Source organism: Mastigoproctus giganteus, chromosome 5 (assembly GCF_048544385.1).
Source record: "Mastigoproctus giganteus isolate SK-2022 chromosome 5, ASM4854438v1, whole genome shotgun sequence".
NCBI lineage: Eukaryota > Metazoa > Arthropoda > Arachnida > Uropygi > Thelyphonidae > Mastigoproctus > Mastigoproctus giganteus.
The window spans coordinates 177,434,078-177,449,581 of NC_143579.1; the positions used below are offsets into that span (position 1 = coordinate 177,434,078).

The 15,504-nt window shown below is 37.3% G+C and overlaps 1 protein-coding gene across 1 annotated transcript in view; it reads left to right on the plus strand.

Annotated features, from left to right (window-relative positions):
* Window positions 1–15,504, plus strand: part of LOC150085870 (mediator of RNA polymerase II transcription subunit 13-like) — a 554,522-nt gene that overhangs the window by 115,990 nt on the left and 423,028 nt on the right. Inside the window, exon 6 of the mRNA XM_090374721.1 lies at window positions 2,104–2,277. Within this exon, the coding sequence (XP_090230847.1) occupies window positions 2,104–2,277 (174 nt within the window). The remainder of the gene's footprint in view (window positions 1–2,103; window positions 2,278–15,504) is intronic.

Below are 15,504 nucleotides of genomic sequence, written 5' to 3' on the forward strand. Positions count from 1 at the left end.
ACCAGGGTATGCCAAAAAGCCGTAAGTTAGGGTTGAATTTGAAAGTATCTGTAATTCTGCCCAGACACGATAGGAGGGAGTATATGATGAAAGCCTTGTTGAGGCAGAGGCAAAAGTGATTCTTGCACTGCTTCTATTAGAATGAGCAGCAGCAGGCATTTGGAACGAATGGAGGGGTGAAATGGGAGGGTTTTTTTTTGTTTTTTTTTTTTTGCTTATGCTGCATAAACTTGCTTTCTTACATCATATGCCTCTACTAATGCTAATGTTACTGTGCTGGTTCTTTCTTTGTGTTTTTGATTGCAGGCACAATACATATACTCACACTTTTTCACCAAATCATGCACATCTGGACTTGAACTGGAACAATGACAGAAGTTATGAACAGAGCAATTATTCACACAATGCAGCTTCTTTATTGTAATATAATGGCATTATTATTATTATTATTATTATTATTAGCCACATGGTACAAGGAAGCCTGAGGCTTATGCTGCACCAGCCAAAAAAAAAAAAAAAATTCCCGAGTTACCCTGAGAGAGAGACAGAGAGAGAGAGAGAAGTAGAAAGGAATCACCAAGAAAGAGAAGAATGATGATATCCAGCCCATACTCATAGCCCATACTCATCAAACCCTTGGCAAACCCTGGGTTTGCCAAGCCCATACTCATAGCCCATACTCATCTGAGCATACATGGCAGTATGCTCAGATGTGAGCCCCCGGGGTTAAATTGTTATTAACTGCTTGAACTGTCATGCTATTTCTTTTTTTTTTTTTTTGTAAAGAGCCACCACACTTGGCAAAAAATCAAACTTCACGAGTATGTAAATTTGGTTATTGTAATTGTTATCACATGCTCAACAGACTATTAATTCAAATTCTTAGGTCTCTTAGATCATCTTTTGACAACATCTATAATCTAAAACTCTCAAGTTATTTTATAATCACTTATTATAACAAAACTGTATAAATAGAACAAACATATTTGTTTCAGCCATTCTTGTCTTGGCTTCTTGTAGATGTGAACATGTCCTCTGGGCTTTTCAAAAACTGGTTTTTTAGTGCACTTGTATTCATAAATTTTTTTTCTGCAAATTTTAATTATTTGGCAATTTATATTATAAATTTTAGCATGTCATATATATTAAAACAGTATCTTTGTTTTATAACTAGTATTGGGTATGTTCAGTCATTCCTGGAAGGAATGACTGAACATACCCAATACTAGGTTCAGTCATTCAGTCATTAGCTTTGGTTTCAAAAGTAGGCTATTGATCAGATCTGCTTACTTGATAGAATTAGTTTGACAGAACTTAATGGAACTAAATTTTAGTTTTATTAGTATTGTTATAAATATTAATAAATAATTAATATATATTAATATTATATATAATTAGTCATTAATAAATATTAATAAATAATTAATATTTAAAAAATTAAATGATTTATATTTAAATAAAATTATTAATAAATAATATTATAAATAAATAAATAATAATTATATTATTATAAAATTATAATTTTTATAAATTTAGTTTAAGTGCCAGTTGTTCTAAAGGATAACTCATTAGTGCTTTATTTTGATACATTTTTTACTTTTATCTTTATTTGAAGGTGATTATGGTTTCAACTAGAAAAGGTGAGCATAACATGTCACTTGATGTTATCACTGACTGATGGGAGAATTGTTGCTAACAGTTCACCCACAAGCTATGACCTTTTTCCATATACCATTGTCACCTGTATGTAGAACTTTTTCTATAAAAACTTTGGGGGGGGGGTAACATATGCTCAAACCTATAACTGTTGCCGGATAATGCTTCCCCAAGTCTGTCCACAGGATTGGATATTCCATGGCAGTATGCTCTGGTTCCATAGGAGGTTTTTCATCTTATATATTAATATACTAATGCTAATATAAAAGGATGAAATTTATATTTTATTTTGAAAATATAGGCATAATTCCATAAGTTTACTGCTTATAGTTATTACTCTTTGATGAAGTTTCAATGATAACTTTGATAAATTTTTATTCTCTTTCCCCTCCCCTTCTCCCACCTACTTCCTCTGTTTTATATGGAAACATTTTTCACATTTTACAGTTATTCTGGGGCCATACGGTTTGGCTGGTGTTGTAAATGGTCAAGGGTATAAGGAGAGTGATCCTGTCACCCAGAGGATATTAAACGAATGGAGCCAGTTTTATCCACTGCCAACTAGGGACCATGTTAATGTTGGAAGTGATGAACTGCCAGGTGCATTAGAAGTACTTGTAGGTAAGTTTCTTATATATTGTGGATTTTCAGGTGACATATTATTGGAATGGTAATTGCCATTTGTTTTTAATTAACTCTGAGTTGGGTACGTGATTTCTAAACGAATCACTCAGTTGAAAGTTAGCCTACCTTCAAAGAAAAAGGTGTTATTTTAAACTTTTCTGTTTAAAATTCAAGAAACCCATGTTAGTTGCCATGCAAGTAAGAAAAATGCTAGATTAAATATGAAACATGTTACTAAGATGAACTTTTCATAAGCTGTCATTTTGTGTTCTGGCAAACTAAGTAAATTTAAATATCTCTTGCAAAATAATTTCACATAATGCTTTTCTCTTAGATTGCAGCACTGAACTTTTTGGTATACTGCAGTATGAGGCCTTTCTATGTTGCACTTTCTAGTTCATACTGCATCGTTTGTTAGTTTCATATTTGCCATAGTTGTGTGCATTTACAAATGCAAAGATAGATTTACATTACACTAGGAAAATTACCTTATCCAAATCAACAAATGAAGCAGATGAAAACCCTGCATCCATCTTATTTGGCCCTATAAAGGGTGGGAGTGTTCGTGCTCTTTATGGCCTTTTTTTTCCCGTACTCTTGTAATGCCATCTTAGATGTATATTTGATCTTGTAACAGAACTTCACTGATTATTTTTGATACCCATGTTATAGATTACCAAAAACTGTTATCAAAAATTCTTTGTGACCATCTTGTGAGGGGGTATCAAAACGTTTGTACCCTTACCTAGAAATAATAGCCCTAGAAAAGTGAAACTTTACACCTAAGATTGAACACACATTTGTAACCAAAACATTACCAAACACAATAAATAATCGTAATAAAATATGTAAGTATTTTATTACGTAATAATGCTACTGCTTTTACTTCTATCGAAAGCAAACTTGTTTTTTGTTTAATTTTCTATCCAAACAGATGACACCCGTTCCATCTCTTCCAATTCTTTGTGTCTTAATCTAATGGATTTTAATTACACATTGAGTTGTTCCTGCTGTGAAAGTTGTTTTTATTTTCTCTGAATTCTTTATAATTATCGGTGTTGCCTCATTTAGGTCTGTAGCACGTACAATATCACATGGTCTTTCATTTCGCTCTAAGCGTTTCACAATTTCATATTTTTTCTCTATCGACAGAGGCAGACTGGCCATAAGCCTTACCGGGGAAACCCCGGTGGGCCGGAGGCCGGCGTGATTTTGGCCATAAACGCTAGTATGAGGCCACTACAAATTTTCCCTGGTAAGAATTTTTGACCCACTCCCCGCCTCTGTTTATCGATATTGCTTTTCTTTTTCTCTCTGAATCTGCAGTGTCTTCACCAGGACGCTTTCTTTTCACACCTTTTAAGTATTTTACTCATTTTTAGGGAATAAAGCACAATTACAAAACGAGGAGGCACGCTTGATACACATAAACAAAGCTGCGCACCTGTAGCAACTGAATAAACAACACCGTAAAGGCAGAGATACACTATTAACACCTCACATTTTACTAAAGCACATTTCTAGGGGTTACTACCATAAAACAAAAACAATTTCCAGTTGCGTTTCTGCTAGTGGAATCTGTTATAAACTGTAGTAAACTCGATCTAATTGCATTTGCGATTATACCGATAGCTGGAATTGTGTTGGTTTTTACGTTATTATGGTGAAATGTGTTTCCCCTTCACTGATATAAAACACATAATTACATTTTCAGAATCTTCTCATCATTCCTATCTTGTTGCGTTCGGTTGGGGTGATTCTGCGTTCGACTGCCATTTCTTGTAAACACAAAGGCGAATCGTGCATAAGCGAATTCGGTTCGTGTTATATAAGATAACGTTCCCCTATTTATAAATCGTGTATGATCGAATTCATGTAGTGTAAACACGTGTTATACGAGGACTGACTGTACGTTGAAATTTGCCTTTAGCCAGCAGGTAGTTGATTGCTGGAACAAACTTCCATCTGGCGTTGTGGAAATTGATAGCTTAAATAAATTCAATGAGGAACTGGACAAACGTTTAGAGCAAATGGATATGTGAAATGGGGTGTTTTTTTTTTTTTTTTTTTGACTGATGCTGTATAAGCTTGCTTTCTTGCATCATATGTCTCTGCTAATAAAAACTTAGACGTTTCTAATGCAGAAACTTTTTATAAGTTTCTGCATTAGAAACTTATAAAAAGTAGTGCCAAAAAGAAATCATGAATCACACTATCACTTTGCAGGGAAAATAGTCACTGCTTTTTTGAAAACATATTATATTCTCTTTCTTTGCTGTTAACTTTCCAGCTTGTATTGGCAGCTGTGTTATGGACTGAAACACTGGTGCCAAGAAAAAAAATTCACATCTACTCGCATTACACGTAAAAGGAAAACAAACACAGATCATAATGTTATAGCATCTTTCTTGGAGGCATACTTATCTTGTGACAAAACCTGATGGAAATATGTCTGGAGTAACCACATTATAAGCTTTCAACAATTTGATCATATTGAAACAAAGCAGAATAGATGTGATTTTTAAAAATATAATAATAATATTGTGAATGATAAATGATAAATATCCAGTTTGTGAATTGTCACAAACTGGATAGTATATTATTGAACAGGGGAGAAAAATATCAATAATTTTTTTAAAAATTCTGGCACAGCCAATTTTTTGAAATTGAGGTTTCCTTAATGCTCTGAGATCAGATATTTGTGAAGCATTGACACCCACAAATTAAGAGCACATAAGTTGCTCCTTATATTTTATTACTCTATTTAAAATACATTATAGGTTATACACCATATACACACTCGTGTGTGCATGGGGGGGATGTAAAAATACTACAGTTTTAATTGAATACATATACTAGAACACAACTTATGAACTTATGTTGCTGTGTTTAGAGTCTCTGAATTTAGCAGTCTTGGAAAAAATGAAAATAACCTGGAAACATTTTTAATGTGTGCAAAAACCAGGAGCTTTTTTGCAGTTATCACTGAAACATTCAGTTACTCTTCAGCCACAGTTTCTTAATTCATGCTGCTTGGGCTTGTTAAAATTTCTTGGACTATTTGTGGATTGGTTGTGTAAGTTCACCTTTGGAGAGTTGATCTAAAACTAATTTCTGATGGGATTAAATTATTTTTGAAGGAGCAAACTTCTGTAAAAATAGAATTTTTTTTATTTATTTATTATTATAGAAATTAATCATTCCAGTAAAAATGAGGTTTGTCCATAAACCATGTGATTCCTAGACCCAAAGAGCCCAGTGTGGTGGCACTTACATACCACAGAAGCCAGCTCTCAACAGAAGTATGACACTATCAGCTATAAGCAGATATATTTTGTTTTCGAATTTTCTATGAAAACAGTTTTTCATTTGTTCTTTTAGCCAATAATTCTCTTAATTCATATCGTTGAAAAAGATGTTTCCCAGATTTTCCATGACTCTGCAGCAGTTCCTTTTGAATGTATACAATGTGTTTTTAATTCTAACTCTCTTATTTTTACTGAGAGTACCTTTCTTATTATAAATCATGAATCCGGTTCTGTCAAGTTTTTCAGCTAGTCTGTTTATTGGACCGACTTAGAACTTTCACGTGCTGAAGTTTTATTTGAAATTCATATTGTACTCAAATAATACGTGATATTTCCAAAGGGGATATCTTTGTGAGTGCTCGATGTAAAGAATATGATGATATTAGGCACCAGCTCAGCATTTGTGAGCTGGTGCCTAATATCATCATTTCAGACTCTCACAAAGGCACCAGGGCATTTGTGAGAGTTTGAAAAATGGTAGATGCCCTTGACGGATTTAAATTGGAGGCCAATCATGTTTAGCTGTCAGCTGCCTACATCAGTGCCAGAGCTTGCAATTGAACATCAGGCGGGCAACACAGCAGCAATCCCCAAGGCAGAATGCACTGGTCCTACAGGAGCTAGTTGTTGTCAATGTCTCTATTTTCAGGGAAAGAGGAAATACCGGGTGGTTATAAAATAAGTTTCCCTATTCGGGAGATCCTAGTGTCAAAACAGTTAGCGCTGTGAAAATCGGTAGGTATGTAATTTGGGGTATGGGGAAGCGATTTGTAGAAGAAAAAAAATTAGTTATAATTTCCTAAACCAGGGGGGAAAATGGCACTGTACATATGTAAAAGTTGTCATTTACTTCAAGACATTCTGCTTACGCAAATGACATCCTGTTAGATAAAAGCAAAAAGGCCAATGCCATCATCAATAACCATTATGGCTCTTACAAAAAAGGAACATGCTCTTTTAGTAAAACTGTTCTACCAGAATAATAGTAATACTAATGCAGCACTACGTGAATGTTGTAAACTTAACGGTTTGTGTAGAGGACCTTTGATGTCAGTGAGGCTTCGAAAACTAATGAAGAAATTTAAAGCGACCAGGGAGTTAGGTATAATTCCAGGCTGGGGACAACCACGTATCGGAATGGAGGTAGTGGAAGGAATGGCAGTTACAATGGCCTCTAGCAATGCAAAACCCTACCAATCAGTAGTGCCTGCCAGGGGTGTGTAAAGAGACTTGAACCTTCCTTGGTCTACTGTACGTAAAGTGCTTTGAATAATTTTACACTGGTTCCCTTACAAGATTCACATAGTGCAAGAACTCAAGTCTTATGATCAGCAACAATGAATAGATTTTGCTCTACAATTTCTGGCTTGTATGGAAGAACTTGATAATACATGGGCTCGAATGATCTTAAGGTCTGATGAAGCACATTTCACTCTTCATGGGGCTGTCAATGCACAAAACTGCCAAATATTCTCGTCCATCTGCTGTGCATGAAAGCCCACTACAAAGTCCACACGTTACAGTATGGTGTGGATTCACAGCAGAGTTTATAATCGGACCATTTTTCTTTGAAGAGTCTGCATCTCATGGCCCTGTAAGGTGTACGGTAACTAGTGCACGGTACTGCGCTCTTCTAAGAGATCACATTATTCCCGCTCTGCAAGACAGACAATGCTTGGAGACCATAGTGTTCATGCAAGAGAGTGCCCCTCCCCGTGTTGGTCAACAAGTGAAGGAACTGCTCCATTCAACATTCGGAAATGATCACATCGTTTCTAGAGACTTTCCGCAGTTCTGGCCAGCCCAATCAGCAGATCTCAATCCCTGTGATTTCTGGCTGTGGGGATACCTGAAAGACAGAATTTACCATGGCAGCATACAGACGCTTGTTGATTTGAAAGAAAGCATTAAATAGCATGTAGCCAACATCCCCAATGATGCTATGCAAAACTGTCGCACACAGTTCTCCGTTTTCAGAATATCATCTGAAGTGCAGGAAAGCACATAGAACAATATCTGTAGATTTCTAAGTTCTGATATTAAAATCTAATCCTTAAATTAAGTATTCCAGCCTCATGTTTACAGTGCCAATTTCTCTACTGGTGGTGGAAAATTTCAACTAATGTTTTTTCTTCTATAAATCGCTTCCCCATACCCTAAATGACATCCCCACCGATTTTCACAGTGCTATTTCTAACCATTTTGATACTAGGGTCTCCTGAATAGAGAAACTTATTTTATTATCACCCAGTATATTCTGCAAAAAGAATAGGTGAAATAGGACCAGGGTATCTCTGACAGGGACAAAAGGTGATATTGTTGTACATATATTTGCACTAATGACATTAAGAATAGGAGATATGCGGACTTATCAAGTACTGGTCAAAATTGTAAAATATTTGCGAGTTAAGGTTAAATTTGAAAGTGTTTGCAATTCTACCTATTGTCTAACAATAGACACAATAGGGAGCCGTTATGGTGAAAACCTTGTCAGTCATTTAAGGCCTAGAGAGTTTGTGCAAGGCTCGTGGGGTAGAATTTTTCTCAGTGTGGTCTGTGCTTGTTAACAGGAGAGACTGCTTCCACAGGGATAGGACACACTCAAATAGAAAGGGTGCAAAAATATTGCTGATGCTGTTGTTGTTGTTATTTGGTTTTTAGGAGCATTAACAACTAAGGCCATATTGCTCCGGTATCTGCGGTGGTCATTTCCTGACCTTTCCACATCCTCCGTATTTGGTGGTGACGGGTTCGAACCCCGGTCTAATCAAGAAGCATGTGCTACGCACTGCTGCTCCTTCCCACCTGGCTACGGAGGCGCCTTTGCTGATGCTATCGAGGCAGCATTAGTTGTGTCGGTAAACTGCTACCTTGGGGGGGGATACACAGACTAATAGATTAACAGTAGCCACGGGCAAAGGTTAATTGTATTGTTTCTATTGGAATTTCTTGCATTGCTTCTATTGGAATGAGCAGCAGCCTGTAAAGCAAAGTTCCGGGGATTTTAACGACTGTTGAGAGTCATCATGGAACAAGTAACTGCATGGGAAAGAACATAGAATAAGGATGTGTACACCATTTCTAGGAGCATAGTAAATAAATTTGATGAATTTGAAGTACTTGTCAATACATTCAATGCGGACATTATTGGGATATCAGAGACATGATGTCACACAAATATAAGGTATATAGGATTTGAATGTGGGGAGTACATAGTGTAGTATGTACTCCCCACATTCAAATGGAAAGGAAATAGTGTAGTGTATAGTGTTAATTTTCAAATGGCACTGGGGGGGGGCTCACCAACTCCACATTTGTATACTCTGTGTCGCAGTACAAACTCTGTAAAGGCCAGAGATAGTTTTGGTCTGTGTAGTGCTGGTTGTGTTATTCTGTTGTTCCTCTGGCTATTTAGCTGCAGTGCCCCCAGTAGGACCCCATGTTGCCTGTTCTTCTGGGGAAGCAGGCTGCTTATAGTAGGGAATAGACAGGTCTCTGGGAGAGGCCTGGAGGATACCTGAGATTGCTAGGAAGGGCCCCAGAATTAAAAAAAAAAAAAAAAATAACTACACACAGACACACACTGGAAAGTGAAAAAAGGAGCAGAGGAGATAGATGAGGAGGAGCAGAACTGATAAAGGTAAAGAAGGTGAATGATAGGTAGTTCAAGAGATAGAGGGGGCATCCCTATGGAAGATGGTCCCATCCTCCAAGACTGGAATTGTAGGGGATTAAAGTCATAGGGACAGTGCAGCATATGTGGGAGGAGGATATTGCACTGTTAACATGTAGTGCTTCTCTGCTGTTAATCCCACACTGGCCAGGCCACCTGATGCCGGTGTCAGCAAATCCCATGCCTTGCCTCAGGGGAGGGGACATGACATCAGCAGAGTGAGAGATGGATTCTGGTAGGTTGTACCACTGCAGTCTAGTTTGCAGGACCAGCACACACTCTACTTGAACTCAGCCCAATTGCACACTTGTTATACTTACATTTACACAATTATGCTTTTTTTATATATATATATTTAGATGCATGTAGAAAAACAGCATGTAACACAATGTTCTCTCACACGTTTACCATCTTACTTTCATCGTCATACAGACAGATAGGACACATGTGACGCCTAAATATATATATATTTTTTAATACTAATCATAAACAGTCGTTCAGTCACCGCATGGTTTAGACAGGTGACCTAACATTCACTCAAGTTAATAAAAATTAACCAGATCGTATGTATAGCTTAGCTTAATTTTCAGCACTCACCTCATAGTAATCCGCTTAGCTGGTGGAGAGTTTTACCACATACATAGTGGTTATAGGATTCTAATACTTTACAGGGGTTATGGGTTTAAAATTAAGTTATGGGCTATAAAAATTTTTAAGAAAGGAAAGTGCACCTTCCATGGTTGCCTAATTAAATTAAAAATAATAAAATATGTAATATTTTATTATTTTTAATCGTAATGTAATAAAAGTTATTACATTACAGCACATAAGGACTCCTTAAAAAATCAAGAGTAAAAATTAACCTGCAAGAATAGCTAATTTTTTTATTTTTTTATACATATTCAAGATACAACAATTAACTCTTATAGGACATTCTCAATCTTTTTGCCCCCCATTTTCACACACTTAACCCACTCGATGCAGTGGGATAAGTGTAAAGATAAAGAAGGTGAGTGATACTGTAATGATAATGTAATGTCCTGTTCAGTACCCTGAACAGGACAGCACACAATTTTTTTTCTGTACTTGTTCCAACAGCTCTACATCCTTCTTAAAATGAGGCCTCCAGACCTGTACACAGTACTCAAGTGTGGCCTGACCATTGCCTTATACAAGGGGATACTCACCTTCTTATCCATACTAGAAAAATTCCTGTATATCATTGACAAGACCCCACGAGCTACTCTTGCAGACAGTCTGCACTGATCAGAAAGCTTCATATCTGCCTGAACAATTATCCCCGGGTCCTTTTCACTCTGTACTTCTGCCAATGTAGTACCACACAGTTGATAAGTTACTCTGGGCTTACTGCTTCCCATATGCAGTACTTAACATTTGTCAATGTTAAATATCAGTCGCCACCTCTCAGCCCATCTATTCAACTTTTCTAGATCTTGTTGCAGCAGCGTGCTGTCATTGGTGTCATTAACAACCCTGCCAACCTTCGTATCGTCTCCAAACTTGGACATTAAGCTTGATATACCATCATCAATATCATTAATGCATACAGAAAACAACAATTGACTCAACACTGAACCCTGGGGGACTCCACTAATAACATTATTCCACGAAGAGCAGTGTCCGTTAATTGCCATTCTCTGTCTTCTCCCACTCAACCATCCCTTTATCCATAGCAACAATTTGCCTCCAATGCTGCATTGCTCCAATTTGTGCAGCAGGCTTCCATGTGCAACAGTATCAAAAGCCTTTCTACGATCCAAATGTATGATATCACAATTATTCTTTGCATCCAGTTCCTTTGTGACTACATCATAGTATCCAATCAAATTAGTCAGACAAGACTTCCCCTTAACAGACCCATGCTGTGTCCGAGCTATAATTGAAGTCTTGTCTAGAAATCCTGCAATGCTTCTTTAACCAGTGCCTCCATTAATTTCCCTGGAACATAAGTTAAACTATCAGGTCTGTAATTACCTGTGTCTCCCTTTGTGTATTGGGGTCACATTTGCACATTTCCAGTCCATGGGTACCTCCACTTAGTCCAAGGAAGCTGTCATAATTATGGCTAATGGTTTGCTTACTTCCTTTTCTGCCTCGTTTAATATAACTGGATAGATTCCATTCACCCCAGGTGCCTTTCTTATGTTTTTCTTATTCAGATATTAAAAATGCTAATTGATAAATTTTCAAGGAACTTGGAAACATACTCCAGAATACGAGGGCTGTTCAGTAAAGAATGATCTTTTTTTTTTTTTTTTTTTCTCTCTCTTCTTCTTCTTTTTTTTTTTTTTAACAACATATCTTTATTAATAATCCATATTTTGATGATCCTTTTCAAAATAGTCCCCATTTGATGAAATGCACTTACTCTGTTTCTGCCATTCTTCAAAAAACTTGGTAGAAGCAATTTTTGGACATGCATCTGAGAATCTTATCCGATATTTTTATCTTCAACAATTTGTCCTCCACTTTACTCTCAGTTATTACAAGATTATCTAGCTTATACTGCCAGAGTTTAATACACCTCTGGCATTCCCCTCCCTGAATAACTCCTCATGTGTTAATGTAGATGCAAAATATTAATTTAGTTTGTTAGCTACCTGAGCAGGATCATCAACAGTTGAACCATCGATATCAAGTGGACCAATCTGATTCATCCCCTTCCTTCTAGAGTTTACATAAATAAAGAACTCTTTGCTGTTTTTCTTTGCATCCTTTGTGAAAGATTTCTCGTAATTTGCCCTTGCTTGCCTAACCTCCATTGTGACTTGATTACAAACCAGCTTATATCTATCATAGGCTTCTGTGTCACCTGTTAATTTATAATGATGGTGTACCTATAAATAGCAGAGAAGATATAATTCAAATAGCAGAAGACTATTATAAAGTATTATACAAGGAACAAGGGAATGATGCGAGCAGTGGGTAAGGAGGATCGCAAATTAGCAACACATACCACATACCCGATAAGCAACACATACCACATATCCTCCTTGATAAGGTAGAACATTGAAGAAAATGAAGAATGAAAAAGCTCCAGGTCAAGATGAATTTACTGTAGGATTGTTAAAATTAAAAGGAAGAGACATTGACAGAAAAAACTGGCAGGACTCTTCACAAAATACATTAGGAAATGTATGATACTTAAGGAGTGGAATAATGCAATCAGAAATGCGAAATTATAGACCAATTAGCTTGTTGTCCCACATCTAAAAGTTGTTCACAAGGGCCATTACTAACAGATTAGAATGAATACTTGATAAGAATCAACCAAAAGAGCAAGCTGACTTTCGGAGTGGATTCTCAACTATAGATCGCCTTCTCATAATATCACATATAATGGAGAAAGCAAATGAATATAAAACTGCATTATGCCTGGTATTTGTGGATTATGAAAAGGCATTTCACTCTATACAGCATAAAGCAATTTTTCAAAGACAAAGCATAGACATCCCATACATTATAATTTTAAAGAAAATATGAGGATGCTACCTCCTTTGTTAGACTAGACAATGACAGTAGCAAATTTAAAATGGAGAAAGGAGTCGACAAGGTGACACAATATCTCCAAAGTTGTTTACTGCTCCTGTTGAAGAAACTTTCAGATTTCACTGGTCGCAGAAAGACAGCAGTGTAAAAGTAAAGGAGAGAACCCCAACCATTTACAATTTGCAGATGACATTGAGATCATAAGCCATGATGCCGAAGAATTGGAGGAGAATCTTATCCAGTTATGCAGAGTTAGCAAGGATTTCGGATTAAAGATGAATATGGTTAAAACAAAAGTAATGATGAACAAGTATGCCACAGGAAGGGATATAATCATTGAAGGAGCAGAAATAGGAAAAGGTAAATTCATATACTAACCTTGCACAAATCATTAGTGTAGTAATGATAAATGGATAGCATTCAAGAAATAGTCGCATACTGAAAAGCAATACCCCAATTTGTCTCAAATGTAAAATAATGAACCAATGTATACTCCCCACCATCATTTAGCATTTGCAGAGGCATATGATGCAAGAAAGAAACCTTATATAGCATCATCCAAAAAAAAAAAAAAACCTTCCCATTTCACCCACCCATTTGCTCCAAAAGTTTGTCTAGTTCGGCTTCGAAATTATTTAAACTGTCAACTTCTACAATAACAGATGCAAGTTTGTTCCAGCAATCAATCACCCACTGGCTAAAGGCAGATTTCCAGACATCTATTCTACAACTGTCTTTCCTCAGTTTGAATTTATGTCCCAATGGCATTGATCTTGCCCAAAACATTCAAGACCTTATACACCTCAATCAGATCACTTCGCTGGTGGTTAGTCTCCAGATGATGCAATCAGCATAACTTAAAGCCTTTCTTGGTAAGAGTAACCCTTTGTTCCACTTACTAATCTCATTGCCCTTCTTTGTACTAGTTCCAGTAGCTCTACATCTTTCTTAAAATGAGACCTCGAGACATGTATGAGGTACTCATGGTGTAGCCTGACCATTGCCGTATACATGGGTGTAATCACAGCTAACAGAATTCCTGTACATCATTGACATGACACTGTGAGCTACTCTTGCAGACTTTTTCGAGCAGTGCAGATGCACTACTCAGAACCTTCATATCTGACTTCGCAATTATCCCCAGGTCTTTTTCTTTCTCCACTACCCTGAATGTAGTACCACAAAGTTGGTATGTTACTCTGGGATTACTGCTAGCCATATGCAGTATTTTGAATTTGTCATTTTAAAACTCCAGTTGCCACCTCTCAGTCCATCTGCTCAACTTTTCTAGATCCTTTTTCAGTAGCATACCATCCTTACTGTCATTAACTTCTCTTCCAACGTTCATGTTGTCTGCAAACTTGGACATTAAGTCTGATATACCTTCATCAATATCATTAATAAATACAGAAAACAACAAATTGCCAACTCCACACCCTGGGGACTCCACTGATAACATTAGTCCACAAAGAGCTGTGTCCATTGATTACCACTCTCTGTTTTCTCCCACTCAACCATCCCTTTATCCATTTTAGCAACCTCAATCAGATCACCTTGCAGGTGCTTAGTCTCCAGATGCTGAATTTAGCATAACTTAAAGCCTTTCTTGGTAAGACCATCCCTTTATTCCTCTCACCAACCTTGTTGCCCTTCTTTGTACTCGTTCTGTAAACTCTACATCCTTCCTAAAATGAGGCCTCCAGACCTGTACACAGTACTCAAAGTGTGGCCTGACCATTGCCTTTTACAAGAGGATAATCACCTTCTTGTCTCTGCTAGAAAAATCCTATATATCATTGACAAGACTCCATGACCTGCTCTGGCTGCCTGTTTGCACTGCTCAGAGAACTTTATATCTGACTGCACAATTACCCTCAGGTCTTTCTGCACAATTACCCCCAGTATTGAGAATTGCAAGATCATGGGAGGCCAGAAAATTCTCAACAAATGTACCTCTGGCATCAGTGGTGGAGTTGAACCAGAGTGGGGACTTGGCATTGGTATCAGCAGCCAGTATGATATTACTGTTCCCAAGAAATGCTAATGTTCAGTCCAACTCAACCAGATGCGGGGGCCCCGGGTGCCAAGCGTTCCGTGGCCAAGCGATCTCAGTGCGTTTTTCCAAGCGAATTATCCAAAGAGCTTTTGCAGTACATATTCTGTTTATTTCTGAATACCGTTTTCTTCATTTCATTTTATATTTCAGTAGCTCTTTCGTTCTACAAGTAGTAGGCAAAGGCCCAGAAAGGAAAGACACCTTTCTGTTTCTTTTTCCTCTATTACTAACACAACTAATAGCCGCTTGGTCACCTCGTGGCACTGCTCCTGCCTCCCCGTGGCGGGGCCGGTAACCTGGGTAGTAAAGACAAACCCCCAGGGCCAAAAGGAGCCGACATGGATATAAGTAACTATCCACTGTTAGAGCCCTCGAGCTCAAGGTCAGAAATTCCTGACATTGACCATGACTCCAATCGTCCAAAGCGACTAAGGACGGAAAATCAAAATAAGGACGTGCCGGCATTTCTTATAATGCACTCGTTATCCACGCAACCTGTTGGCAAATTATCGCCTTTTCTTATACAGAAATGTTTGGAATCGGTTTGTGGATCTCCTAAAATGGTTAAGCGTCTCCAATCTGGAGACCTTCTAATTGAAACTTCTAAGACAACTCACTCAGAGAAGCTGTTAAAGTTAACATCATTTAACAGTATTCCAGTGACGGTTACGCCCCAT